A 24,755-nucleotide genomic window follows, 5' to 3' on the forward strand; every position below is an offset into this window, starting at 1 on the left:
TTAATTATTTGCCGATTACAAATTTTAATTAGCCGCTAATTGGCGATGCGAAGAGGAGAGCAGAACGCTCGCGCGCGCCACACGAATGATTGCGGAGAAAGAGGGAAGCTTCACATTTCTATATATATATAACAAGAAAAACAAAAATAAACAAAAAAACAAAACAAAAACAAGATAATTAATGAGAGAGAGAGAGAGAATTGAAAAAACGTAAAGACAAATGAAGATATGATGATGACGATGGAGTAAAAAGTAAACGTCAAATTTGGTTTATATAAAAAAAAGTATGATTTAGTAATTAACCCGTCGTCTCATTATGGCGAAACAAAAGAAATCGTTGCGTAACCGTTGGAGACGACGTTCTTCTATCTCGATGGATGCGCGCTTGCGAAAGCTTCTTCTTCGTTTGTTACGAAACAAACGAAGAATTAAATTTATTGACGTTTCTTATATACGAAAAAAAAACAATTGACAAACATTTTGAACATTAAACAATCGAACAAACGAATTTGTATTTTGACAAAAAATAAATAAATAAAAGAAACGCGATCGTTGTTTCAGGTTAAGCGTTACGCGACGTCAAACTTTTGACGTTTCTGTCAAAAATGAATGACATTTCTTTCTACTTCTTTTGTACGCCCGATTTTTTTTTATTGTTGATGTTCCTCTTGGTCTGGACCAAAACTCTTCTACTTTTTCTTTCTTTCAATTTTGATGAATTATTTCAATAAAAAAAAATAATTGATTGAATTTAGAGAACGAGAAGAGTTAAGGACACGCAAGCTCCTCCACTACGTCAAAGTGGGAACATCGTCGGAGGAGGTGGTGGAAATGATTTTTTTTTTTATATATAAATAGAAAGAAAATCGAATTATCTATGATTGAAACAAAAGATAATTAGTATGTTGATGAGGTGATTTGTATTGAAAAAAAGAAACAAATGAAATGAATTGTGTATGAATGCAAACAAATGAAATAAATAGAAATAAAAGAATAGCAAAAGGGGGCATTTCGAAAAGACAAAAGAAGAGTAGTAGTGGTGAAGAGAGAGAGAGGTTGCGAAATTTTAATGGCATCGCATAGTACAAATTTCCAATTAGTCTGTGCAACATTTTAATTGAAGAGAGAAAGAGAGGGTTTTTTTAATGGATTTCTCTCTGGAAAAAAGGAGAGGAGACGAAGTTGCTGCTGCTGCTGCTGCCACCTCTAAACTCTCTTTTTCTCTCTCTCTCTCTCTGCTGCTGCCGCCGCCGCCACCAATTGTTTTTATCGTCTGTTTTGTGTCGCTTTCTCTGTCGTTTTGGGAAAAGGAGAGGAAGAATTGAGACGCGTCCCTCGCGCGCTCTTTTAAAAAAGGCAATAAAGGATAAAGATAACAAGCAAATAACACGACGGTAGGTAATTATAGTTTGGTCAAGTTTAATGCGTGCCATAAACGAGTGCTACAAGCACTTAAACGAAATGTGATTGTGTGTGTGTCGATGTGTGTGCGTCTCACTCACTCTTTTCATCTTTCGCAGTTGAACGCGTAAAGTGGGAGAAGGAAGACGCGCGATTGGCGGACGCGTCGAAACGAGAGACAGTCGAAGTGGGCGTGGTTCGATCGAAGCGGGGGCGGAGTCGAGGTGCGGCCACACCCGTTTCGATCGCATCGCCGAGAGTGAATGGTAGCGCGATGCGAGAAAGAGAGAGCGAACGCGAGTGGAAATGAGAGGGAGAGAGAGAGAGCGGCGAATGGCCCGGCGATCGTTCTCGCTCAGTGTACCACAGTTACCCATGCTAAATGGACGCAGATGCGCCGCGAAATCCCGTCATTATCGCCGCAATTGTTGTTTATTAATCGAAGCGCGCGACGAAACAAACGAATTAAAAACAAATGATGATGATGAATTTGAAAAGTTTGTGACATTTTCGTATTACCAATCATGTGTTGTTGTTATTGTTGTTGTTATTGCGAGAAGAGTGCGCGGTTTGAATGAAATTTCGAGTTGGATTTCGAGTGGACGCTTCATGCTGAAGAATCAGATAACGGAGAGTATGACTATCCAAGAGGGCCTCCTGGACTCGAGAAAAGCGGACGGGATGAGCAGCGAAAAGAAGCAACAGCAGCAACAGACGACGACGGTTTCAGCAGTCGCTAGTTCTGCTGGTGCGACGGCGGCTGCGACGACGACTTCCACCGCGAGTGGAGGACAGAAGAACGGACACATCAGTTTCAGCGTGGCATCGCTTCTGGCAGACACGAGGCCGAGTCGAGCGCCATCGCCATCACCGACGGCGACTGCCGCCTCCTCCAGCCCTCAACATCATCTCAATCTACACCTTCATCATCATCATCACAATCACAATCAATCGAGCGACGAAGAGTACGACGATAGTAATGCCGAAGATTCGATTGTGGACGTGGAGGATCTGAACCCGGATCAGAAGCGACGGCAGCAAGACCAGGACGATGACGAAGAGATGGTCGTGGTGCGCTCCAAAGGAAGCGAAGATTTTCAAGCTAGAGGAGGAATTGGAGGAAGCGATTTGAGCGGCGGAGGAGGAGGAGGCGTTGGACCTATTCGACCGACGCCTTTCTCTGCTCTCGCGGCTGCAGTCTATCAAGCGAATTGGCCGCCCCAGGGGTTGGTCGGACCTTTTGCCGCCGGTCCAGGCGCCCACCTCTTCCAGGGTCCCGGCGGTGCACCCTTCGGAGTGCCCAACATCAATACAGGTAAAACAACAACGACGCTCGTTAATCATCATCATCATCATCGTCCGTCGCGCGCGTTCTCTCTTCTTTCTTGTTTACCGAAAAACCGATGCTACCTAGCAACAGCCCCAAAAGTAGAAGAAGAAGAACGAAACAAAAGAAAAGGTCCTTCTTCACTCTCGATAATCGCCCATCGGAGATCTCTTTGCGCTCTCTCTCTCCTCCCCCAAAACGAACGAAAAATAGAGAGAAACATAAATTATACAGAAAATTAACGCAATAATTAAATGGGCGGCGAAAACCTTTTTTCTCGAAAAGAAACCCCAATTAGGCGACAACAAAAAAAAATCAAGGCTCACTTTTCACAAGACAAATTCGATGGAGCGATAAACCTTCTCTTTGCAGTTACCGAAAAACAATTGAAGAAAACAAATGAAATAAGAATATTTTATAAATAACAAAAGACAAATAGAGACAGATGAAGAACACACAAAAACACTTTCTTTACTCGAGCTTCGCTCTTCGCTTTGAGTGTAATTAAATCGAAATAAGACTTTTTAAATGCAAATAATTGAACATTTCGTTTACAAATTCGCACGCTTTGTTTATTTCTTAGATGTTTCCGCGCTAAGTAAATCGCCAATTAGGCGACAAAAAAAAACCAAGGCTCACTTTTCACAAGATGGAACGATAAACCTTCCCTTTGCTGCAACAGCAGTTACCGAAAAACAATCGAAAAAAACAAATGAAATAACAAAATTTTATAAATAACAAAAGACAAATAGAGACAGATGAAGAACACACGAAAACAATTTCTTTGCTCGAGCTTCGCTCTTCGCTTTGAGTGTAATTAAATCGAAATAAGACTTTTTAATTGCAAATAATTGAATATTTTATTTACAAATTCGCACGCTTTGTTTATTTCTTAAATGTTTCCGCGCTAAGAGTAAATCGCCAATTAGGCGGAAAAACAATCAAGGCTTACTTTTCGCAAGACAAATTCGATGGAGCGATAAACCTTCTCTTTGCAGTTACTGAAAAACAATCGAAGAAAACAAATGAAATAACAAAATTTTATAAATAACAAAAGACAAATAGAGACAGATGAAGAACACACAAAAACACTTTCTTTGCTCGAGCTTCGCTCTTCGCTTTGAGTGTAATTAAATCGAAATAAGACTTTTTAATTGCAAATAATTGAACATTTCGTTTACAAATTCGCACGCTTTGTTTATTTCTTGGATGTTTCCGCGCTAAGAGTAAATAAATGTTTTGAGCACGAAACAAATGACGTCAAATGTCATGTGTGTATTCGATAATTGGTAATTCGAATTGGCTTTGGAAACGAAATCAAAAACAAATGTTAAAAAACAAAAACTGTAATAACCTACTTTGTTTTCTGGGTTACTCGATTATTATTATGATTAGAAAACAAATTAAGATCAGTTCAATAAACAAATCGAACCGTTTTATGGTGACGTTTGCAATTGGTAATATTGATTGAAGCTATCTACGATTCGCAAATAAAAGTCTTAAAGCGAACCGATAAAATTTCATTTCACAATTAGAAAATTATTATTGAATATAAAGAAAAAAAAAACACTAATCAATGAGATAAGTAACAATTGATGTTGTAAAACAAAAAAAAACGTCAAAGTGTTTGTTTGTTTTAATTGTTACAATCGAAAACGAACAAACAAATTAAGATTAATTACGTTATGAAATAAAAACAATTGAATGCATTAGCTACCGACTGTTTTTTGAAATGCGACAGAGTGTGTTAATAGTTTGTTAAAGGTGAGGTTAAAAATAACAGATGGGGAAAGAAACAAATGAAATAGAAAAAAAAACGACATCGGAATGTTTCGTTAAAAATAAGATTTATAGAAAAAAAAAAAAGAAAACAAAAGAGGCAGAGTAAATCACAGTTAATTGCAAACGGCAAAAAAAAAGAAGAAAGAGGAGGAGGAGGAAACACATTCAAACGTCAAATTAAGGAGAAGAATAATGCGAGTTTGTCATGGCAACAAATGTCAGAACGTTATTTCGATGACGTTCTTAACGTCAAAGTCACGGCCGCCTTTTCGATTGCGTTACATTAAAATGAAAACGTCAAAATTCTGGGAATTCCGTTCCTCCTATCAATAAACAAACAATAATTATAATTATTAATTATCGCGTTTCAAGATTATTTATGTTTTTTTTCGTAAATATCAACTATTTAACCGAGCAAATATGTACACACACACACACATATATAAAAACATAATTAATTATCCGTTTTTTTTTATTATCGGCGTTGCAATTAGATCGCGGATGCTTTTGATTTAGTGTTTTGTTTTGTTTATTTATTTATTTGTTTATTTTCGTGCCAACGTGATGAGTCTGCGATTCACTTTTATCGTTGTCATAGTTACCGTCGCTGTTGGACTTATGATTATTATAATTATAATTATGAATCCGTAACCTCGGCGGATAAGAGGGCGCGCTACTGTGATAACCCCAACCGACAGATCTTCTCGTTTCCAGCGAAAATTGCCAATATCAATTAATACGGATTAATTTAATAAAATTTCAGCGATCATGATTTACAAACACGTCATTATATTTATATATATAAATCTGAATAGAAACAAAACACAATCTTCAAACAAGTTGACGTACGTGTCAAGTTTTGATAGGTATATAGAAAGTGACATAACAAAAGCGTTAAATTAACATTGCAAAAGTCACTTTTAAACGGAAGCGAATGTGACTAATCGGTTTTGACGTACAAACTTTGGGCAAACTTTGAATATATATGCTTAAATTTGGAAACGTCAAATTGACATGTGTCATGATTGAAACGTAACGGTAAACTTGATATAACCTACAAATAAATAAAAGATGGAGACGAGAGACGTCAAATTTGACAGTGTGAGTGGATGTCACTTTGACTGTTTGTTTGGATAAACAAAACAACAACAACAAGAACAAGAAGATGGCGCGCAGAGAGGGTGAGCGAAGTGCGAAAGTGATTCGTTTAACGAGCGGCAAAGTGAATTTATAAGGGGGAGAGAAATAATAGATGGGAGGAAGCAAACATCGCGCGCGCACTCACACACACATACACACACATTTAACTCTCCTCGAGGATATAGAAATGGGATGAAGAAGATGGGAAAGAAACGAGGGGATGTGGTAACTCGATAGGCCATTATCTCTCATTTAGGCGTATTTCTGGCCGCAGTTTATCTTCGCTCCACTGAAATGAGTGTGAGTGTGTATATTTATATGTTTGAACTGTGTAAGTTATACGGAAAATGAGTGTGCGGGAGAAGAATGAGAAGGAGAAGAGTGTGAGCGAAAAATATTTTTCTTCCCGTCTGGAATGTTAAACGTCACGACCCGCCTCCAGACTGTCACCGATCCGTTATATATATACATACACACACATGCAACGTGATAGATGATGTCTTCTGAGGCAATAAATATTTAGTAATGATCGTTTAGCGCCCGAAACTTCCGACACCGCCACATCATATCACACAACCTACTAGGATCAACCCCATTAAACTATAAATACAAAACAAAAAACACCAAATTTATCTGTCATTTGCGCTTGGTTTAAATTGAGAATATAATTTAATTTCTCTAGTAATTATTAAAAAAAAATACTTGAAACTTCGATTGATTTTGATCGATTGATCGAAAAAGAAGAAAATTTTCGCTCGCTGATTGTGATTTACGATCATTTAATTATCGCACTGTTACCATGGTGACAAAACAGAAATGCTGATGTTTGAGATCGGTTGCAGGTAGCGCGCATCTTCTGTCTGCTGTAACCATGGCAGCCAGCACCCGAAAAATACAGATGAATATAAATAAATGCGGAACGAATCTAGAATGGATGCAAATATGCTTCGTTCTCTTCGCTTTCTTTTCGTTCTTTCGTTTCGATCTTTCTGAAAAAAAAAAGAAAAGAAAATAAAATAAAAGAGCAGAGGAGGACGACGACTGCGATCCATCAATTCTCTGGGAATGTCCCGTCGTTCGCGAAGGATTAATGGGCGCCGTCCCGTGTTTTACTCCAAACCACCATTCTTTTGTCATCGCGATGAATTCGAGGATCGGAGGAGAGAAGAAAGACGAAGTTTTGTGTGAGAGAGAGAGAGGGAAGAAAAATCCGAAGAAAGGAATTAATATTAATGATTGCGGGTCAATAAGAAATGCAGATGTCCATCCACTTTGTCAATAAATTAATCAAACGCCACAGGGGGGCGGCAGCAGCAGAAGAAGAAGATGCTGCTGCAGCAGAAGCAGCGCCCTCTTTCTTTCTTTCTTCCTTCCCTCCATCATCCGACTAACAAACATTACCATGACGATAAACAAACATTTGTTTCCTTGCTTATCCATCTCTCTCACACACACACACACACGAGAGAAGGAACAGCAAAAGAGAAGAAAAACTTAAACAAATTTAACGAATCAAATATTTAAATTTAATTACACTTTTGTGTTTGTCAAATAACGCGCCTCGTACATCCAGCAGACTAATTAGTCTAGTAGTTGTTTGAGTGGTTCTGAGACTGAGAATTTTTTTTTAAAGTATTTATTTCATAATTAATTAATTAATTTACTCAACAAAAAAAAATCCTCTTTCTCTCTTACCTCACACATTTTTTTTCTGTGTGTGTGTTTGTTTGTTTGTTTTTTATTAAATCTTAATTTATTTAATACGTTACGAATTACGTGAAAGGCAAACGTTGCTCACGTTTAAACAACGTGTCAAATTGACGTACGTCATTTAATAATTAACTGAATAATTGACGTTTATATTGTCAATGGCAAATTGGAAATAATTGATTAACATTTTTATAGCTTTGCAAAGAGGTAAGTCATTATAGCCAATGAAAACAATTGAATGTAAAATGTCAATGTCTACGAATGTCAATTTGACAGTTTGTTATTTGTTCGTCGCAAAAGTGACGTTAGTTTTTAAACGGAAGTGAATGTCAGTAATCGATTTTGACGTACAAGTAATGTTCAAAGTCGGACGAACTTTTCTATATATGCTTAAATTTGAAAACGTCAAATTGACATGTGTCAGGATTAAAACGTAACGGTAAACTTGATATAACCTACAAATAAATAGAAGATGGAGCAGAAACGTCAAAATGACGTAAGAACAAGTCGAGAATCAAGTGGCCGTCGGAAAGAGTCGAGGAATAAACGTTTAATTAATTAGCGTCAACTTTTGAGGGGAAAAAAGAGAATAAATACAAATAAAATTAAATGAAAAGGTAAAAATTAGATGATCAAGATTAGTTAGTTAAAAAGTTAAATGAATTTTCTGGGAAAAACGATTAAATTAAACGAACCCGACGAAATGTTCCTTCATTTTCGATGCTTCCCCGAACGAATAATCGTTATCATTATTTACCTCCGATATTAATTCTTTATACTCGTCAATTTAACGTAGAAGAATTTTCGTAATTTTTTTCGTTGGATTCGTTAAAAATGAATGAAGCCGTCGCTTAATTAATCCGTTATTCGAAATTCTGTTCTCAGTCTCTCGTATCCTAAAGAAAAAAAATTGTTACCACATCGATCAATTAATTAATTAATTAGGCGCGTTTCGAAAAACAAAAAAAAAACTATCGCGCGCGCGATCGTAAAAATTAATTATTGTTCTACATCTTGTCATTTCACTGTGGTAACCAACCAAATCGTTTTTCGGTAGCTAAGGAAATTGAGAAACAGTCATTCATTTATTTATTTGGTAACCAGGGAAACTGGAAATTAGTTCCGTTTTTAGGCGCGAAGGCGGCGGCGGTAGTAAAAACGGTAGCAGAAGAGGAGGCGGCGGCAGGAGCAGAAGGGTAGGCGGCAGTAATTGCAGGAGACATAAATAACGAACCGGGGTCGAGATAACGTCAGAAAACAAATGAAATTTTACATTGGCGCGACCAACTTTATATATATATATATATACACACACACACATTTATATATATTGTGAGTGCGAACGAGCCATAAAATAGATCCACGTTTAGATAAATTAACATTATTTGCAATTAGCAGCGCTGCCAGTAAATTATCTATAACGCTGCATGCGCTTTCGCGAAACAAAAACGAAACAAAACAAAACAAAAAAAAAGGCGCTCCCTCTATCGGCGAAACCGAAACTAAATAAAACAATTGTCTTCGCGATTTACCTGCATTTGTTCGAACAAATGAACTTTGCGCCACCCAAATCCCGGACGAACGCGGCGAAATTTATTCCGATCCCGAAAGGCTTTGCTCCTCGATTGTTTCGGGGATTTGCCGAGCGCGTCAATCAAATCTCCCGAGGATCATATACGTATCCAACGACAACAACAACGATGACAATAACAGGTGTCACCGTCGTCGCCTTGACGATGATTACCGTTACTGTTGCTCCCTCATTTCTTAATTGCGGCAGAAAAAGAAGGAATAAAGGTGGTAAAGAGGGATAAAGATAGAGAGAGATGAAGATAAAATAAAAAGAGAAGAGTTAAAAGAGGAGACGTATATTTAAGCGGTCGTGACAGGTGAATCTGTTAAAGTCATACGGCTTTATGTATCGCCGATAATCTTTCAAAATAAACACACAATCTGACACACTTATCTTTTGGCTCTCTCTCTCTCTCATAACCCTTCGGTATTCTCATCTTTTCACTTAAACTTTACTTCTTCTTTTCGTTTCGAATGGAAAACGAGAGATAGAAGAAAGATACGTTTTATTTTTAAACCGCTCGCGCACGCAAATAGAGATATTAGTTATAAGGCGGCGGCGGCGGCGGGATGCGCGCCTTCCGGATCCGACGTTCATCTGTCATAACAGAAATAAACGCAGGAGGAGGCCACGAAAAAAACAAAAGAAAAGAAACGCATTCGTTTGTTTTTAATTTTGTTTCAATCGAATCGAATTCTTTAATAACAACAACAACAAATAAGTTTTAATTGACAAGCGCAATTTAAGTTGGCAATAAACTTTTGTTTTGTTGTAATTAATGCAACGTCGATTGTTATTATCAAATGGCCGACGACGACGACGTTTCGTATCGTTTTTGTTTGTTACGCAACGGAATGCTGCGAGGCGCTCTCGATTCGAACGAACGCGTTGTCGTCGTCTTTTATTTTTTGTTTTTTTTGGTTGTTTTCGTTTGTTTCTCTCGTTTAAATGGTGGGATCAGGAGAAAGAGAGAGTGAGAGAGAGGATGAAAAGAGAGAGAGATTGCATTCCGTCCATTAAATACAGGGAGCAACAGTAATTAGCCTCGGAACAGATTAAATAAATTAAATTAAATCCGTCTTTTCGTCATCATCATCACCACCACTGCTACCACCATTCAATCTATTTCTCTTACTCTCTTCATTCCAATCGCCCCTTCTCGTCTTACTCATTTGTTTTCCTTGTGGACTGTTTTTTTTTTTGTTTTTTTTAATTTATTTTTGTTTCTTTGGGTCGATAAGGAGCGAATTAAAAATTCGTTATCCGAATCAAACGAGGCAGTAAATCAATTTTAATTAGAACATTAATTATAAACGGGGAGAGTAGTGCGTGAGTGCATGCGCGCTCACTCACTCACTACATCCACTCTCCTCTTTGCTCTGCTGTGTGTGTGTGACTTTATGTTTATTTGAATAATTACAAAATGCTCTAAATTGGAAAAAAGAAACGATGCGATGCGAGTGAGAATGGATGAGAAGGAAATACCGAGAATCATTTCGTTATTATCTAATCTTTAGGGTATTTCGGAAGCGGGAGAAGAGATCATCGGAATCTATTCGTTTGTTTTTGTTTTCACGTAAACAACATTTGTTTCGTCTGTAACATAGCACGAAGATCGGCGTAAGCTTAGATCGATTCTCATTTATTTTAAGAACAATTGAATCCAGAGAGATAACAATGAATGAATGAATGATAAAAATTAATGAAAATGCCGAAAAAATAATGTTAATTTGTGGAATGGAGAGAAATCCAATAGGATTTGATGAGACGAATGATAAGTATCTTGTGGTCTCGTTCACTTAACGCCGTTTCTCTGAATCATTAAAATATATATATATAAATAAAAAAAAAGGATAGAAAAGAGAGAACGGTATTTGCTTCAAAGGAAGAAGAAGATGAAAAAAGGTGAACGTAGGTGGACGTAACTTTTAGTGGAATTTGTTTTTTTTAATCGAAGGTGGTTTTGGAAACAGAGGAAATAAAAAATAAATGAACGAAGGCGACGGAATATACGAAAATGAGATAGAGAAAGAAAAGGTTTGAGAGTAGGCGCTGAAAACGAGTCGAGAGTTGCCCAATTAATTTCCTCTCGCTCTCGCCGTGCTGCTTGCTACCTCGTATTTAGTCCACTTCGTATAATTGGCGACATTAATTTTATTACCCAGAAATTATAAAATTATACACACACTCTCGCATCGAAACGTTAAACTATTAAAACAAATTTTTAAAACAAAAAAAAAACAATGTAATTTCTCTCTTTCCCAACTTCCATTATTGATACGATGATTGAGTTGAGAAAGAACGCAAAGTAGGCAATAACACAACAATTGTTTATCGCCTTCAGTTATTTAATCAGCAACCTTGCGCGAAACAAATGAAAACTAAAGTGAAAAGAAAGAAAGATAATTGTGAAGCAATAACGCGTAGAGAATTGGTGATAATTAACGGAAACAAAGTAATTATGCGAGGATTTCATTCGCAAACGCTTCGTCCCATTAGCGGCAATTCCATAAATCATCCTGATACACAATATTTATTTATTTATTTATTTTTTTTTAATTAAAAGCAATTATTTTCATAATAATAACAATATCCGCGCGATTCAATCATCGTCGTCGTCGTCATGGAAATAATAAACGGTTGTGTTTCCATGGTGACAATTTATTAATAATTACGTTGACTTTTATGGGAATTCGTCGAGATTGATTGACGGGCTGCTGCGGCTGCGGCTGCTGCTGCGACTTTGGGTTGTTAATTGGATATTAGAATGAACGAGTATTTTTTTTTTTTTTTCATTTTCTCTCTAGAGATTTCTCCTCTCGTCCGTCGCAAACGAATGAATATTCATAAGCACGGTGTTATGTGTGTGTTTGGAGGTTAGAAAGGGAAAGACGTAAAGACGTTTCTTGGCGATAAGACGAGAGAAGAAGTAGAATGAGTCTTAGTTAATCTCTTAATAGCGCCATAAAAACGGAGCCGCTACTTTTTATTTGGTGGTAGTAGTAGTCGACGACGACGACTTTTGGAAACGACTAAATTAGACGATAACATTTGTATGTTGGATGTGTTTTTTTTGTTTTTTTGGGGGTTGAGGGGTTGATTATCTCTACCAAAAGTGTTATTTTAGTTTCCGAAAACGAAAAGGTTGAGGTCCAGATACGAGAGATTCCGATTCAATGTGGTGGTAGATCTGAAGTGGTTGAAGACTACTAAGATCCCATATCTAAAACAATCACCACACAATTCGGATACAAATCAATCGATTGTTTGCAGAAACAAAAAACAATCGTTGTTTAATAATATCGATGATTGCCATGGAAATAAACTTTCAAAAAAACAAAAGAAAGACAAGTAAAACCCATTTATAATTATGTATATATAAACACACTCATTTACTCACTCACTCACTCTCACATACATACACACTAGCACATGTATAGATTTAAAGAGCGTGTAATTTATTTCGAGAGTCATCCGACGTTCATTAAACGAGAAACGGAAAAGAAACAACGAAAAGAATGAAAAAAATCGCTACTTACAAACTTAATTACTTAATTCAAATATTTAGGTAGAAAAAAAAAGTTGTCTTTCGACTAAAAGTGTTGAAATTATGTGAATTTGATTCGTCTAAATATTGCTCAAATGATTGCGAATTACGTGAAAAAAAATGGTCTCGTTTCGCACCGGACGATGACGACGACGGGTCGAGTCCAAAAGCGGCGCGTGTTAATTGCACGTGCGCCCTAATTAGTCGTCGTCGTCGTCAATTAGTTTAATTAGATTTAGCATCTTCGCAATCCGCACTGTTCGCACTCGCACAACTTATCAAGAGAGATTGCGCAAATTCTTGCGCCAATAGAGAAAGAGAAACGATTTGATTTCGTTGCAATTCGAATTACAACAATGCACATCTGATTAATCTCAATCGGAGAAAACGCGACCGTTTTTAGTGTGTGTGTGTGTGTCGTGGGAAATGAAGTAATTACTTGGATGACGATCCAGAAAAAGCGAAAAAAAAAAAACGAAATTGAATGAGGCGGCGACGTTTCTGCATTTAATAATAATAATAATAATTAACGGACGTAATTGAATTGTCATCGGGTGTGAAGGACGGGAGGCGGAAACAAAGAAAGAAAAAAAAATGAAAACCGAAAACAAACGACGGCTAAAAGAAACACGCCTGCTTCGTACATGTGTGTTTTGTTTTTGTTATTAACGGTTAATTAAGGTTTACGGTGCTGCCAACGTTTAATTAATAAATTAAAAAAAGGGATGAAAAAATAAATAAGTGTGTATGTGTGTGTATATAGTGTATGTAAACGTGGAAGGGAGAGAAGGAAGAGGGAAGAGATGTTGATGATGATGATGATGAAGAAGGGTCGGGGCTGTAATTAAAAGCGACGAAGCACAAAGGCGGCTTATTAAATACATGTCCATGTAATTTTCGAGCAGAGGTTGTTATGGAAACACACACAGTTTACTCGATGAATTCGATCAATTAAAGGTTGCCAATTTTATCGTTGCCATGGAGATGGAAAGGGTGGTGGTGGATGGCGAATGGTTAAATAAACGAAAGTTTGAAAGAATTAATTGCTAATTAAAGCTGAAACAAAAACGACAAAAATGTAACCTGAAAAAGTCAATCAAAGATTATTGAGAAACTCAATTAATTAATTTGAAGAATCAAATGAGAGAACGTAATGGAAATTCCTGGTGTAAATTAGTAAATGTGCTGCGGAGAGAGAGACAAATTAGTGACTTAAATCAGTTTCGGACGTTGAAATCAATTAGAAATGCTTCGATCCAATTACGAAGCAAATTACGTATCAATTACGTAAGAGTTTCAAGATAGATAGATGAAGAAAAAAAAAATCATGACACATTCAACAAATCGAGTTAATCTTTCAAAATTGGGAAAAACGATTAATGGGTAGTGATATAAGACAATTAGTAGTAAACGTAGACAAAAGAAATTAAAACAAACGACAAATTAGTCGTTTACTAAATACGGATCCTAATGATAATTGTAGTAAAGTAATGAATGCGAAGACAAATAAGTGGTTGTAAATGTGAATCTAAACTATTTTGCTTTTTTTTTGTTCTTTGTTTGCGAACAGATGGAGCTGTGGAGGGACCGAAACTGAAGTGCAATCTGAGGAAGCACAAACCGAACAGGAAACCACGCACCCCGTTCACCACTCAACAGCTTTTGGCGTTGGAGAAGAAGTTCCGGGACAAGCAGTACCTGAGCATCGCCGAGAGGGCGGAATTCTCCAGTTCTCTGCGACTGACCGAGACGCAAGTGAAGATATGGTTCCAGAATCGAAGGGCGAAGGCGAAGAGGCTGCAGGAAGCGGAAATCGAGAAGCTGAAGATGGCATCGTTGTCGCGCCATCCGCATCATCCGCTGTACCCGCACCCCGCACTGCACGGATACTTTCAGCCGGGGGCGCCGCACCCGCTCGCCTCTCTGCTGGGGGCGGGAAGACCGCCGCCACCTTCGATGAGCGCTCTAGGACCGCTCATGGCACAGCAGCAACAGCAGCAGCAACCGCCCCCGCATCTCACCTCGCCCCAAGGAAGCATACGTTCGTCGCCGAGTCCGCACATGTCCTGATCAGAGTAAATGGAAAGATAGAAGAGGGAATGATGAACGAGACAAAGGCGCAAAGGAAGAAATTGTGATAAATTGAATTGAATATGAAGAGAGATGGGGGGAAGTGCGCCAAAAATATCCACACTATATAGAACACACAAAACAGTTTTGGAAGAGAAACAGAGAGAGAGAGAGAGAGAGAGAAATGATGATGATGATGTAGTGCGTTTTAAACGCGCCGCTTAATGGGCAATCTCGGGTTTAATTACGCCGCCACCCATAGCCAACTCACGACTTTTGCGCGAGCCTCTCTTTCTCTTCGCATTCATTTGTTTCCTTCTATTTATCAAATTGCCACCGCACTCCATATAAATTATTTTCTCACACTCTTCCCTCTCCCCCCCCCAACAACAGAGATAATTCAATTTTCGCAAACGATAAGGAGGAGAAACCGAATAATTATAGCGATGATTTCACGCTGCTACAGAAAAAAAAAAACCACCGTCATCGTCTTCTTCCGCCTACGTAACAACACACCATCATCATCAACAACAACCGCGTAACCATGGCAATTCGTTGAAACGAAACAATTGATGACACAAAGTGTATATGTTTGTTTGTTTGTTTGTGTACGTGTGTGATTGTGTCGTTTTTCCATGTTGTACAAAAGATTCGGAGTGAACAGAACAACAATTAAAAATTCCACGTGTACATAATAATTCCGCAGTAGAGGAGTTTCTGAAACTAACTAACGTCTAAATTTTGAACTAATCATCATTTTATCGAACATCTTTTTTTTTTTTTAATTCTAAATTAATTAATTATTAATATTATTATTTATGTAAAATTGTTGAAACGAAAAGAAGAAAAATTGTATAAACAAACAAAAAAAAAAGAATCACGACCTGTACATATATAAATATATATATAATATAATATATAATATGAAGAGATGCATTGAAACAATTGCGAGAATGAAACAACAACAACAAGAAGAAGAAGAAGAAAGAGTAGGAAAATTTTAGTTTTTAGTTGACATTAATGAAAAAGAATAAACAAAAGAAAATGATACGAAGAATTGTGGCTCGTTACGTTGTTTTTTTTTTGATCAAATCACTGTTCTTTTGTTGCCTAACAGGAAAATAAAAATTGAATCAACGAGTGAATGAAAATAAGAAGGTAAGTGTGAAATGTTTCTGAAGAGGTAAGTTGGATGTTATGTACAACCGTTATTGTTTATGTTATGTTAGCCCTTATTATTTTATACATGTTTATGTATGTAAGTCATTAAGACTTAGAACAAATACCCTCTTAGGAAGATCTCATAACTAATCTACTAATCTTCCTAATGACTTGATTATTAAGGAAAGTTAGGTACTATCTTCCCTTACCAAATATTGTACTCTCACTATGCTAACTCACTACTATATAAGAAGATATTTATGTAATACAGGAGGAGTCCTAAAGGGTCAGTGTTAAAGTCATAGTCCTAGCTAGTCACTAGTTCAAGTTTTAGTCTTAGTGGAGTCCTAGTTAGACTCATAAAAACCCTATTAACAAACCTAGCAACTAGAATCTAGACATAGAAGTTATTAATAATCTTATAGTGAATTCACCTCTAGCATTCCTTAAAAACTCCACTAAGACTACGAGATATTCCACAGTGTCCAGAGATATTTGAATTCCAGGACACGACAGGAAATTGAATGTTCTTGAACAAAATACAATGTGAGTGAATTTCGATCGAAGTGATTTCATGAAACGATTTCCTGCGTTTCATTTGTTTTTTTTTAAATTTCACCTTTGACACCGGCCCAATTAACAATGCATAGAATGCATGACTACATTCGTTATTGTTACGATGATGATAATAATAGGTGCATTTCATTAGTGGTACGTGTAAAATACGAAAAACGAAGACAAAGAAGTCGCATCGATTATATTACAATTACGTCGGGACAATGGGACAAAACAGCGAACGAGTAGAGTAGTTAATCGATGAAATTAAATTAAAAAAAAGAAAAAACGTGTTTTTCATTCCCTTCCACCACCGATAAATATTGTGGCGCCATTTCACACCGGAAACGAAGACAAAGGAAGGATGAAGATTAAATTATTACACGACACACGACGATTATGAACTGCTGTTTGTTCATAGGGGCAGGCAAACAAATGAAGGACAAATATACGATCGAATGATTTAACGAAAATATAAGAAATCGAAAATAGGAACTGAAAGAAAACAGTTTGAAAAATTTGACGTAATTTGTCCAGGACAATAAAGAGTGCGATCGGCCGACGCGCGTTGTTAATTACATGCTTAACGTAATTATAGTTATATCTCGTAAATCACGACCTCGACGATCCATATACGTTATGTAATTGCGTGCACGTATATACTCTGTGCAGGGTGATCCATCTATAGTAAATGTAACTGTTCTATTTATATGAAAAAAACTCGAACGAAAGCTGCAGCGAAAAAAAAAAGTGGAAACAAAATTTAATCGAGCGATGGGGTTGGTTGTTGGTTGAGAGAAGTGGACATAAATCGCGCGCGAAACCACCCCCCCACACACCCCCGCGGTATTTACACGCCGTCCAATGTGTGTAAAATTAATAATGGGCGGCCAATAAACACGCGCAGATATCGTAAATAATGGATGGATGTTGCATGTACTGCTGCAGTGGGCGTCGGAATGATGAAAGGAAACAACAGACGAACGAAACAAAAAAAAAAAAAAAATAGTTGTTGTTACTTTTTTTTTTTTTCGTTTTTTTTTTAATTAGCCAAGAGTATTTTTATTTATTTTCATTTTTTTTTTAATTTCTTTTTCAGTGTCTGCCGGTCCAAGAGGGAAGTTATGGTTTATTGCGCGAGATGGCGATAAGAGCGGGGCCCGGCCCGGCCCCGACGCGCGATAAGTTTTAATTAATGTTACGAGATTTTACTAATTTAGATCGAGATAAGAGAACGGACCGAAAGAGACAGAGAGAGAAGCATTGGGCAGAGAGCAAACAGTAGCCTCCTTTATATATGCATGCATGCATGCATTCATACACACACGTTGTTTTCCATCCCTCTCCAACGCACACATTCAAATCGTTCTGCGTCGCTCTTCCACTCCACGTCTTCGCTTATCTTCTCCACCAGAGCCAACACACTCTCCGTGGCAGACACGAAAGCCTCTTTTAAAATTACAATTAGTAGCATAATTAGAACAAACGAAGAAAAAATAAACAACAACAACTAATTTTAAACGCAAAGAATGCGTCTGTAACGCACGATCTAAGATGACGCCATCTATTGTATATTTATAAATACTATTGTAAGGGAAAGGCTGTAGATTAGCAAAAGTGGGTAAGTCGAAACAATTGATATCGAGGGGCGCCATCTTAGATAAACGTTGCGTGGAGCGAGTATATAATAATAATTGTAGTTTACGTTGACGCGCGAGCAATTAATCCCCATTTATTTGTAAATATTTAACTTTTACTAATTAGTCCGACCACGCACCCCGCACACTCCAACTCTCATTCACTTACTCACTTCTTTTCGCATGCTTTACGGGCGCAGCACAAAACACGGAAACTATACTATTCCACTTCATACATACGTAACAAACACACACACATAACTCACAACAGCGAAAGCCATTCGCATGAACAACGCTTTATTATCGTTGAATTTTAATCGCGACCCTCCCATCATCCTTACTACTACTACTAATTAGTATTTCGCGTGCATTTACGATTGGATGTTGTTGCTTATTTTTATATATAAAGAAAGAAAACCGCATCCGCCACCCTCTATGACAAACAACAACAACAACAACAAACCAATCATTCCTTCCCTCCTCCTTTCTCAACCGGGCTTGGGACCGGCTACGGCGGAGTTACAGAAATTACGCAAACAATTTATTTGTTGCAATCGATTGATTGTGTATGGACAATCAAATATCAATATCGATGTCAATATGAGAGAAGTGAATGTTAAAGTAATTGGATGATCTCTCTCTCTTTCCCTTATATCACTTCTACGCTGATCATTGAAGACTAACTGGGTAAGTGAATGAAAGAGAAAGAGAGGGTGTCGAAGGCGGAAATGATATGGGCGAGCAATAATAATCCATAAGTGTTAAGTCGAAAATAATAGGATATTGAGTGGCGTGCGGGATTTGTGGACGACTCGCAACTAAACACATCTGCGTCCAGCGTACAAAATAATAAAGAGAATGAGAGAGAGAACAACAAAAGGAGGAAAAAGGTGGAGAGGAAAGGATGGAGGATGTATAGTGTGCATAGTGAGCGAGGTGGATGTGGATATGGATGGCGAGGTGAGGAGAAGAGTGGAGAGAAGAGATCGACCACCGTCGGGTTTCCACTATCCCGCCGCTAAGAATGGGTCCTTAATTGGACCCCTGGGGCACTCCGGGCGACCCCCCGATGCCCACCCAAACCGCACAACAACAGCGACAACAACCGCACATACCATTCGCTTCGAAGAGCCGAAAAAAGACTTGAAGAGAAGTGAAAGAGAAGATGGTTGTAACACAGATTCAAGTGTAAATTATCTTTCCTCTCACTCTCAGCCATCAGTATCAACATAGTCGTCGTTGTAGTCTTGTAACCGACAACAACACTCGCTCAAATTGAATTAAAAATTAATTTCATCGTCGACAATAAAACTTCTCTCCGTTTAATATAATATTTTACAACCGAGCCCCTCGTTATATCCGTCGCCAATCGTAAATCTCCGGTTGCGGCTGTGAAGCAAAGATGGGAATGAGAGGATGAGTTTTGTTCGTTACGCACAAAATGTTGACATTAATTGTGATGCATCGATCCTAATACTACACGTACACGTATTTCGATGCGAGTAAAAGTTAATTCGATTATTGTGTATTAGTTTTCGTACCGAAAATTGATAAATTATACCGAATACGAAATAATATGTATAGTAAGTATGATTGATGATGGTCACATTCATTGTGCGGTATGATGATATTGTTATACCAATCGTGTTTGTTAGGTGTCCATTTAATGGAGTATAAAAGCGTACTTAACAAGAGCTGAAAAGCCTCCAATTATGCTTGAGGATACCGACACGAACATTGATAGAACCAAACATTTGCAATTTACATTTAAAATATTATTACGAAAGAAGTCTCCTTCCTCTCTTTGAAATATTGGTTATTTTTTTTTTAAAGTAATACATATGTGCGCTATGGTTTTCTATTTTAGATAAAGTGGCAGCAAATCTGTCAGGAGTCTATTTAAAGAGAGAGAGGAATTTAGTGGAGAGAACCGTTTTTGTTTGCTTTATGCATCCGAAAAAGCTCACCAAATTAATAACCGGCATCGTTTTCTTGTCCTCCTCTCAGTTTACTCCTCCCCCTCCACCCCGCTCAACCTGCACCCTTCCGATTTCTAAAGTAATTAATGATCAAGAGAAGAGAGCAGAAACGTCAGACATCTCAAATTTCTTCTTCTCCTCTCTTCATTCTTTTCAGGAATTGAAACATATTACATGTTTAAAAGTCAATCTTTCACACGCGCGATTATTAAACATTAGCTCTGGCGCCGTGATTGATGTGGAAATTAGCCAATTAACTGGGAATAATTAAGAACGGAATGGAATGATTGATCGTCATCTCGTCCTCTCTTCTCCTCATCTATCTCATTCACTAAATCGTGTGCGCGCGAGAAGAAAGAAAGAAAGAAGGAATCGGTAATTTGCAATTTGAACGTGAAAAGAAGCCGAATGTGTGTGTGAGTGTAATGAAGAAAGATGAAGAAGATGAGATGAAGGAGAAGTTTTCTAAATTTAAGTGGCTTCCATTAGGAGCGAAGAGGAAGAAAGGAAGAGAGAGAGAGAGAGGATAAGGTTTCCAGGAGCAAAGCGAGCGTGAAAAGCGAGAAACGACTGAAACGTTCACGACAATTAAGCCGGGAACCGCCGCAATTTTATCGCCGGTTTAATTTCGACTCAAAAATAGCCCCGGCGTCGGCAAAACAAAAATGACAAGCACAAAACGAAAACAAAAATGAAGCGAATCCAACAAGAGGGAAGAAGTGGGACAAACATGTGGAAGGAAGCTGTCAGATGGATATGTGTATGTGTGTATAAACTGCTTAGCTTATTTCTTCTTCTCGCGCGCAAAACTCGCGAGAAACAAACGAGCAACAATTGCACCTTCATTTATCTTCCACTGGGAATTGTAAAACAATGGCTAATCTACGCCTGCTGCCATCTAGCAATTACAGGGATAATTACGGGGGTGGCACTGACGCTATCTCTTCTCTCACCCTTTTCTCACCAACTCGCTCGAGCATTAATGCACGTACACTCTATACACTCTATCTCCATCCCCCAACCAAACTCTCGGAAACTCTCGAAAACAACGTTGGCCACGTTCGCAGCAATTCACTCGACACAAACGAACGCTTAAAGATTTTCTCGAATGAAAGATTTATTAGCACAGATTAATCTTTCCACACAAATTCTATTAACTAATCAAGTTTTTAACAACAATTCATCAATATGCAATCCTAATAGATTTGTTTATCCTAACTTATCTTGAAATTGAAATGCTTTTCGAATATTGAAGAAATAAGAAATTATTACAATATTGGAATAGTTTTTAAGTTTGAAAGTCGGTTGTGTTGTACAGTAAAATCGAGGTTGATGTGAAGCTGTAATTCGGTACCGTTTTTGTTGCCATTTGCGGGGGGCGGCTCTGGTGTGTGTTTCGCTAGGAAGGGAGGGAAAGCGGGGGGAGGGTCTCCGGGCTGTAACAATTTAATTTGCACATTAGCGCCCGACGGGAGAAAGGGAGAATTAATTAACGCCATTATCGCCTATCATCTGTTTTAATTGCCCGAGAGCGGCGGCAGGAAAACCGGGGGGAGGAGGCGGTGGTGGACGGTAGGGGGCGCTCCTGTGCGCTGACCCCCCATCGACAAACACCACCACCACCGCCGCCGCCCGCTGAAACGAAATGCGCCGTGTTACCGTTGGAGGCGGCAGCGGTGGTGGAGGTGAGGTGAGGTGAGGTGCTACCGTAGCCACGCAACGAGTTGGAGCGAGGGTTGCGATTGCAATAGATTGCCAGTGTATATGAGAGAGAGAAAGAGGGCAACAGAGGAAGTGGCCCGTTGTCGCCATGTTGTTTTTGCCCGTCGCATTAAAATGGCCGCCGACAATGGGCACTCATTACGCAACACAACATACATACATACATAGAGGAGAGACATGAAACGAGCGCGGATAGCGAGTAATCCTCTGGTGGTGCTGCTGCTGCCTGCTTCCAACTAATACTGTCACTCTCTCTCTCACTCTGACTCGTATTTACATATGGGTATATATGTGTATGAGAATGAGAATGTTAGAGTGAGAGAAAGGTGGTGAGCGAGCGAGGAGCAGCCGCCCCCGTCGAAAATGGTAAATTGCGCGCGAGGAACGGAGATAAACCGCCCTTAACAACAAACAACTTTAATTTCATGACACTCGCATGTACGTAATGCAATACACATTCATAAGAGGGTGGCGCGGCGCGCGTTGTTTAGCAACGGAATTGCTTGCCGTTTGTTTGAGCACAGCCAACCCAACCCAACCCCCCGTCACACACACACACATACACCGATGTGTATGTATATATATAGAGACATTGGGCGCGTAGGAGAGAGCGATTATGTGCGATGATTTTAAACGAGGGGTGGAAAAGGCGATTATATTCCGAACGGATATTATCGCAAACGATCCTCCGCTAACTGGGTTCAGATGAGCGAGCGACCGAGCGAGGGAGTCAAGGGGGTTGGTGGAGGTCGTTGAGAGCATAGGAGGATGAAGAAGAGGTTGGAAGCAGCTAATTCAATGTGCGCCGCCAATTTAACCCCCTTCGTCATCCTGGTAATAGTCATCATCATCATCATCTCAGTCGACACGAACCCTCGGGCAAAAACAACCCCAATCATCGTTTTTATTTATTGACAGATAAGCGATGAACGAGAGAAGCAACAAAAAAAAAAAGAAGAAACAGCGTACGACCTTATCGCAGCATTCGAAATTCGTAATCATTATTACGCAAAACCGAATCTCCCCCTAAAATTTAGCGAGAATAAAAAGACACACACACACACGCATAATCCCATAACAAAAGAGGGAATTATTATCGTAATCTCGAATTTTCATATTCGATTAAGCCGAATGGAAAAGCCATTCATTACGAGACAGACTCGTTTACAATCGAGATTCTAATCGATTGTGAACGTAAAACGGGAATTAAAATATTAAACCCCATATTTACAACATACAGAAATTAAGATTACCAACTCAATCCGACCCTTATTTCAAAAAAAAACGCAATTACGTGTATATTGTATTCTTATACAGTGTTGGCTTTATGCAGCAATTTTGAATATGCGAGTGTAATACAAGCAAATCCAAAACTCATTATTAGAAAACATCTAAAATATAAAAATATTCTAAATAAACGAAAAAATGAGAGAGAAAAATAAGCGAATAATAACATTCAAATGCGTCCCAGATTTCCTACTAAAAAAAAGGGAAATACGCTTTTCGTTTTCGATTTTAATTGGACTAGTGCAGAGGCGGCGGCGGCGATTTTTTTGTGTGTGTGTGTGTATTTTCAAAACGAAATTTCCGAAATGAGATTACACAGACGGCAACAAAAAGGGAGGCGCTGTCGGATAAAGGGATGAAAATGCAAAAAAATGAAAATTAAAAAAAACTACATACGAAAAACAGAGGAGGGCTAATGGACATATGGTTTTTTGGATAGGAAAACTAGGCGGCGGTGGCAACGGCAGCCAATTTGAATCAGATATCGGTAGAGAGGATTGAATGCGAAAGCGCGTGCACATACTATGAGTGGGTGGACAGAGAGAGAGAGAGAGAGAGAGTGATAGAGCAACAAAAAAAAGAACAAGAATAGGGATGAAAACAAACCGACAAAAAAAAAAAGATAGTGGAGAGAAACAAGGGAATGCACGGCGAACACGTGTTAACATGACAGCGCGTCATATCGACGGAGGAGGGCGACACGAGTTGTTTTTATTTTGTTGTTTGTTTCGATATTTTTTTTTTGTTCTAGTTGGTTATATGCAGGGGCGGAGGGCTGAGGAAAAGGAACAACGACGGCAACAACAAAAAAAAAAGAACATTGGAGGCGGCGGCACGATGGGAGAGTTATAACCCCGTGGAAATTACACCAGAGTGAAACCAAACACCGAACAAAAGATAGGCAATTTAGCTGATATGTTTTGCCGCCCCCAAAGAGTAAAGGGTGTTTCGGAGAACATAACACACCCCCGCCCTTGATTCTTGCCTAAACAAACACACACACGCACACACGATCATATAATTTTCGCTTTGCACATATCTATATCTAAACATATTATTAATAGATGCTGCATAAATCTGCGAGAGAGAGAGATATGATCTCGGCGGGCGGCGATGGGACACGTGCGCGCTTTATCTTTTCCGATTACGCAACGACGCACTTTTGTTTGTTTAAACAAATGATTGATGGATGTGCAAGTGGTCGCTCTGGAAGAGGAGGAAAGAGAGAAAGAGAGTGATAAAAGCAGGAGGAAAGAGAATGAGGAGTAGCGGGAGGAGGAAATAAAGGAAAACAAGGTAGGCGACGACGAATCCACGGCTAATTTAGACGTCGCCTGGTAACGAGCGTCGCGAACAAATGACACCGGCGAAACGTCAACAACAATGAGCAGCGTCGGTTGCAGCAGATCTATTCCCGAATTAGATCTAACCCACAAATCTTAATTACACCCGGACGACGCAATTATGACATATCGAATGTCGAGGCGTCGTCTACGCGTTTAGTTTACGTGTCGCAGCAATCTCATTTTGTTTTTCGTTTTAGATATTGAACGTAAACAACATAAAAGGCCGTACGCAAAACGTGCGTCCAATTAAAAATGGGAAAGTGGGTCTTTGTGATTTACAAAGGCGCACACCGATCTATCTCTCCTGCAGGACGAATCCACTGCCTTTAATCGATGATTTTTAATCGCCGAACAGGGGGATTTATTCCTCTCCCATAGAGATCGAGAGAACGAGCGACGGGAAGCGAAGCTTATCAGAGGAAAAGGAGGGTGGAGAGAGGAATGAGGCAGAGTAATCCGAGCAGATTATAACTCACCAATTGTTAAGCTACAACAAACGGAATTGATCTAAATGTGCG

The 24,755-nt window shown here is 38.7% G+C and overlaps 1 protein-coding gene across 1 annotated transcript; it reads left to right on the top strand.

Moving 5' to 3' along the window:
- Positions 1–1,773: 1,773 nt before the first annotated feature.
- On the top strand, positions 1,774–15,323 carry LOC108559590 (muscle segmentation homeobox-like). Its single transcript, XM_017916922.1, has 2 exons — positions 1,774–2,716; positions 14,051–15,323. The coding sequence occupies exons 1-2, from the start codon at positions 1,777–1,779 to the stop codon at positions 14,548–14,550; spliced, it is 1,440 nt and encodes a 479-aa protein (XP_017772411.1). The 5' UTR covers positions 1,774–1,776; the 3' UTR covers positions 14,551–15,323.
- Positions 15,324–24,755: the final 9,432 nt, after the last annotated feature.

The sequence above is a fragment of the Nicrophorus vespilloides genome, unplaced genomic scaffold, assembly GCF_001412225.1.
Source record: "Nicrophorus vespilloides isolate i.1.1-1 unplaced genomic scaffold, Nicve_v1.0, whole genome shotgun sequence".
NCBI classification, from domain to species: Eukaryota; Metazoa; Arthropoda; class Insecta; order Coleoptera; family Silphidae; genus Nicrophorus; species Nicrophorus vespilloides.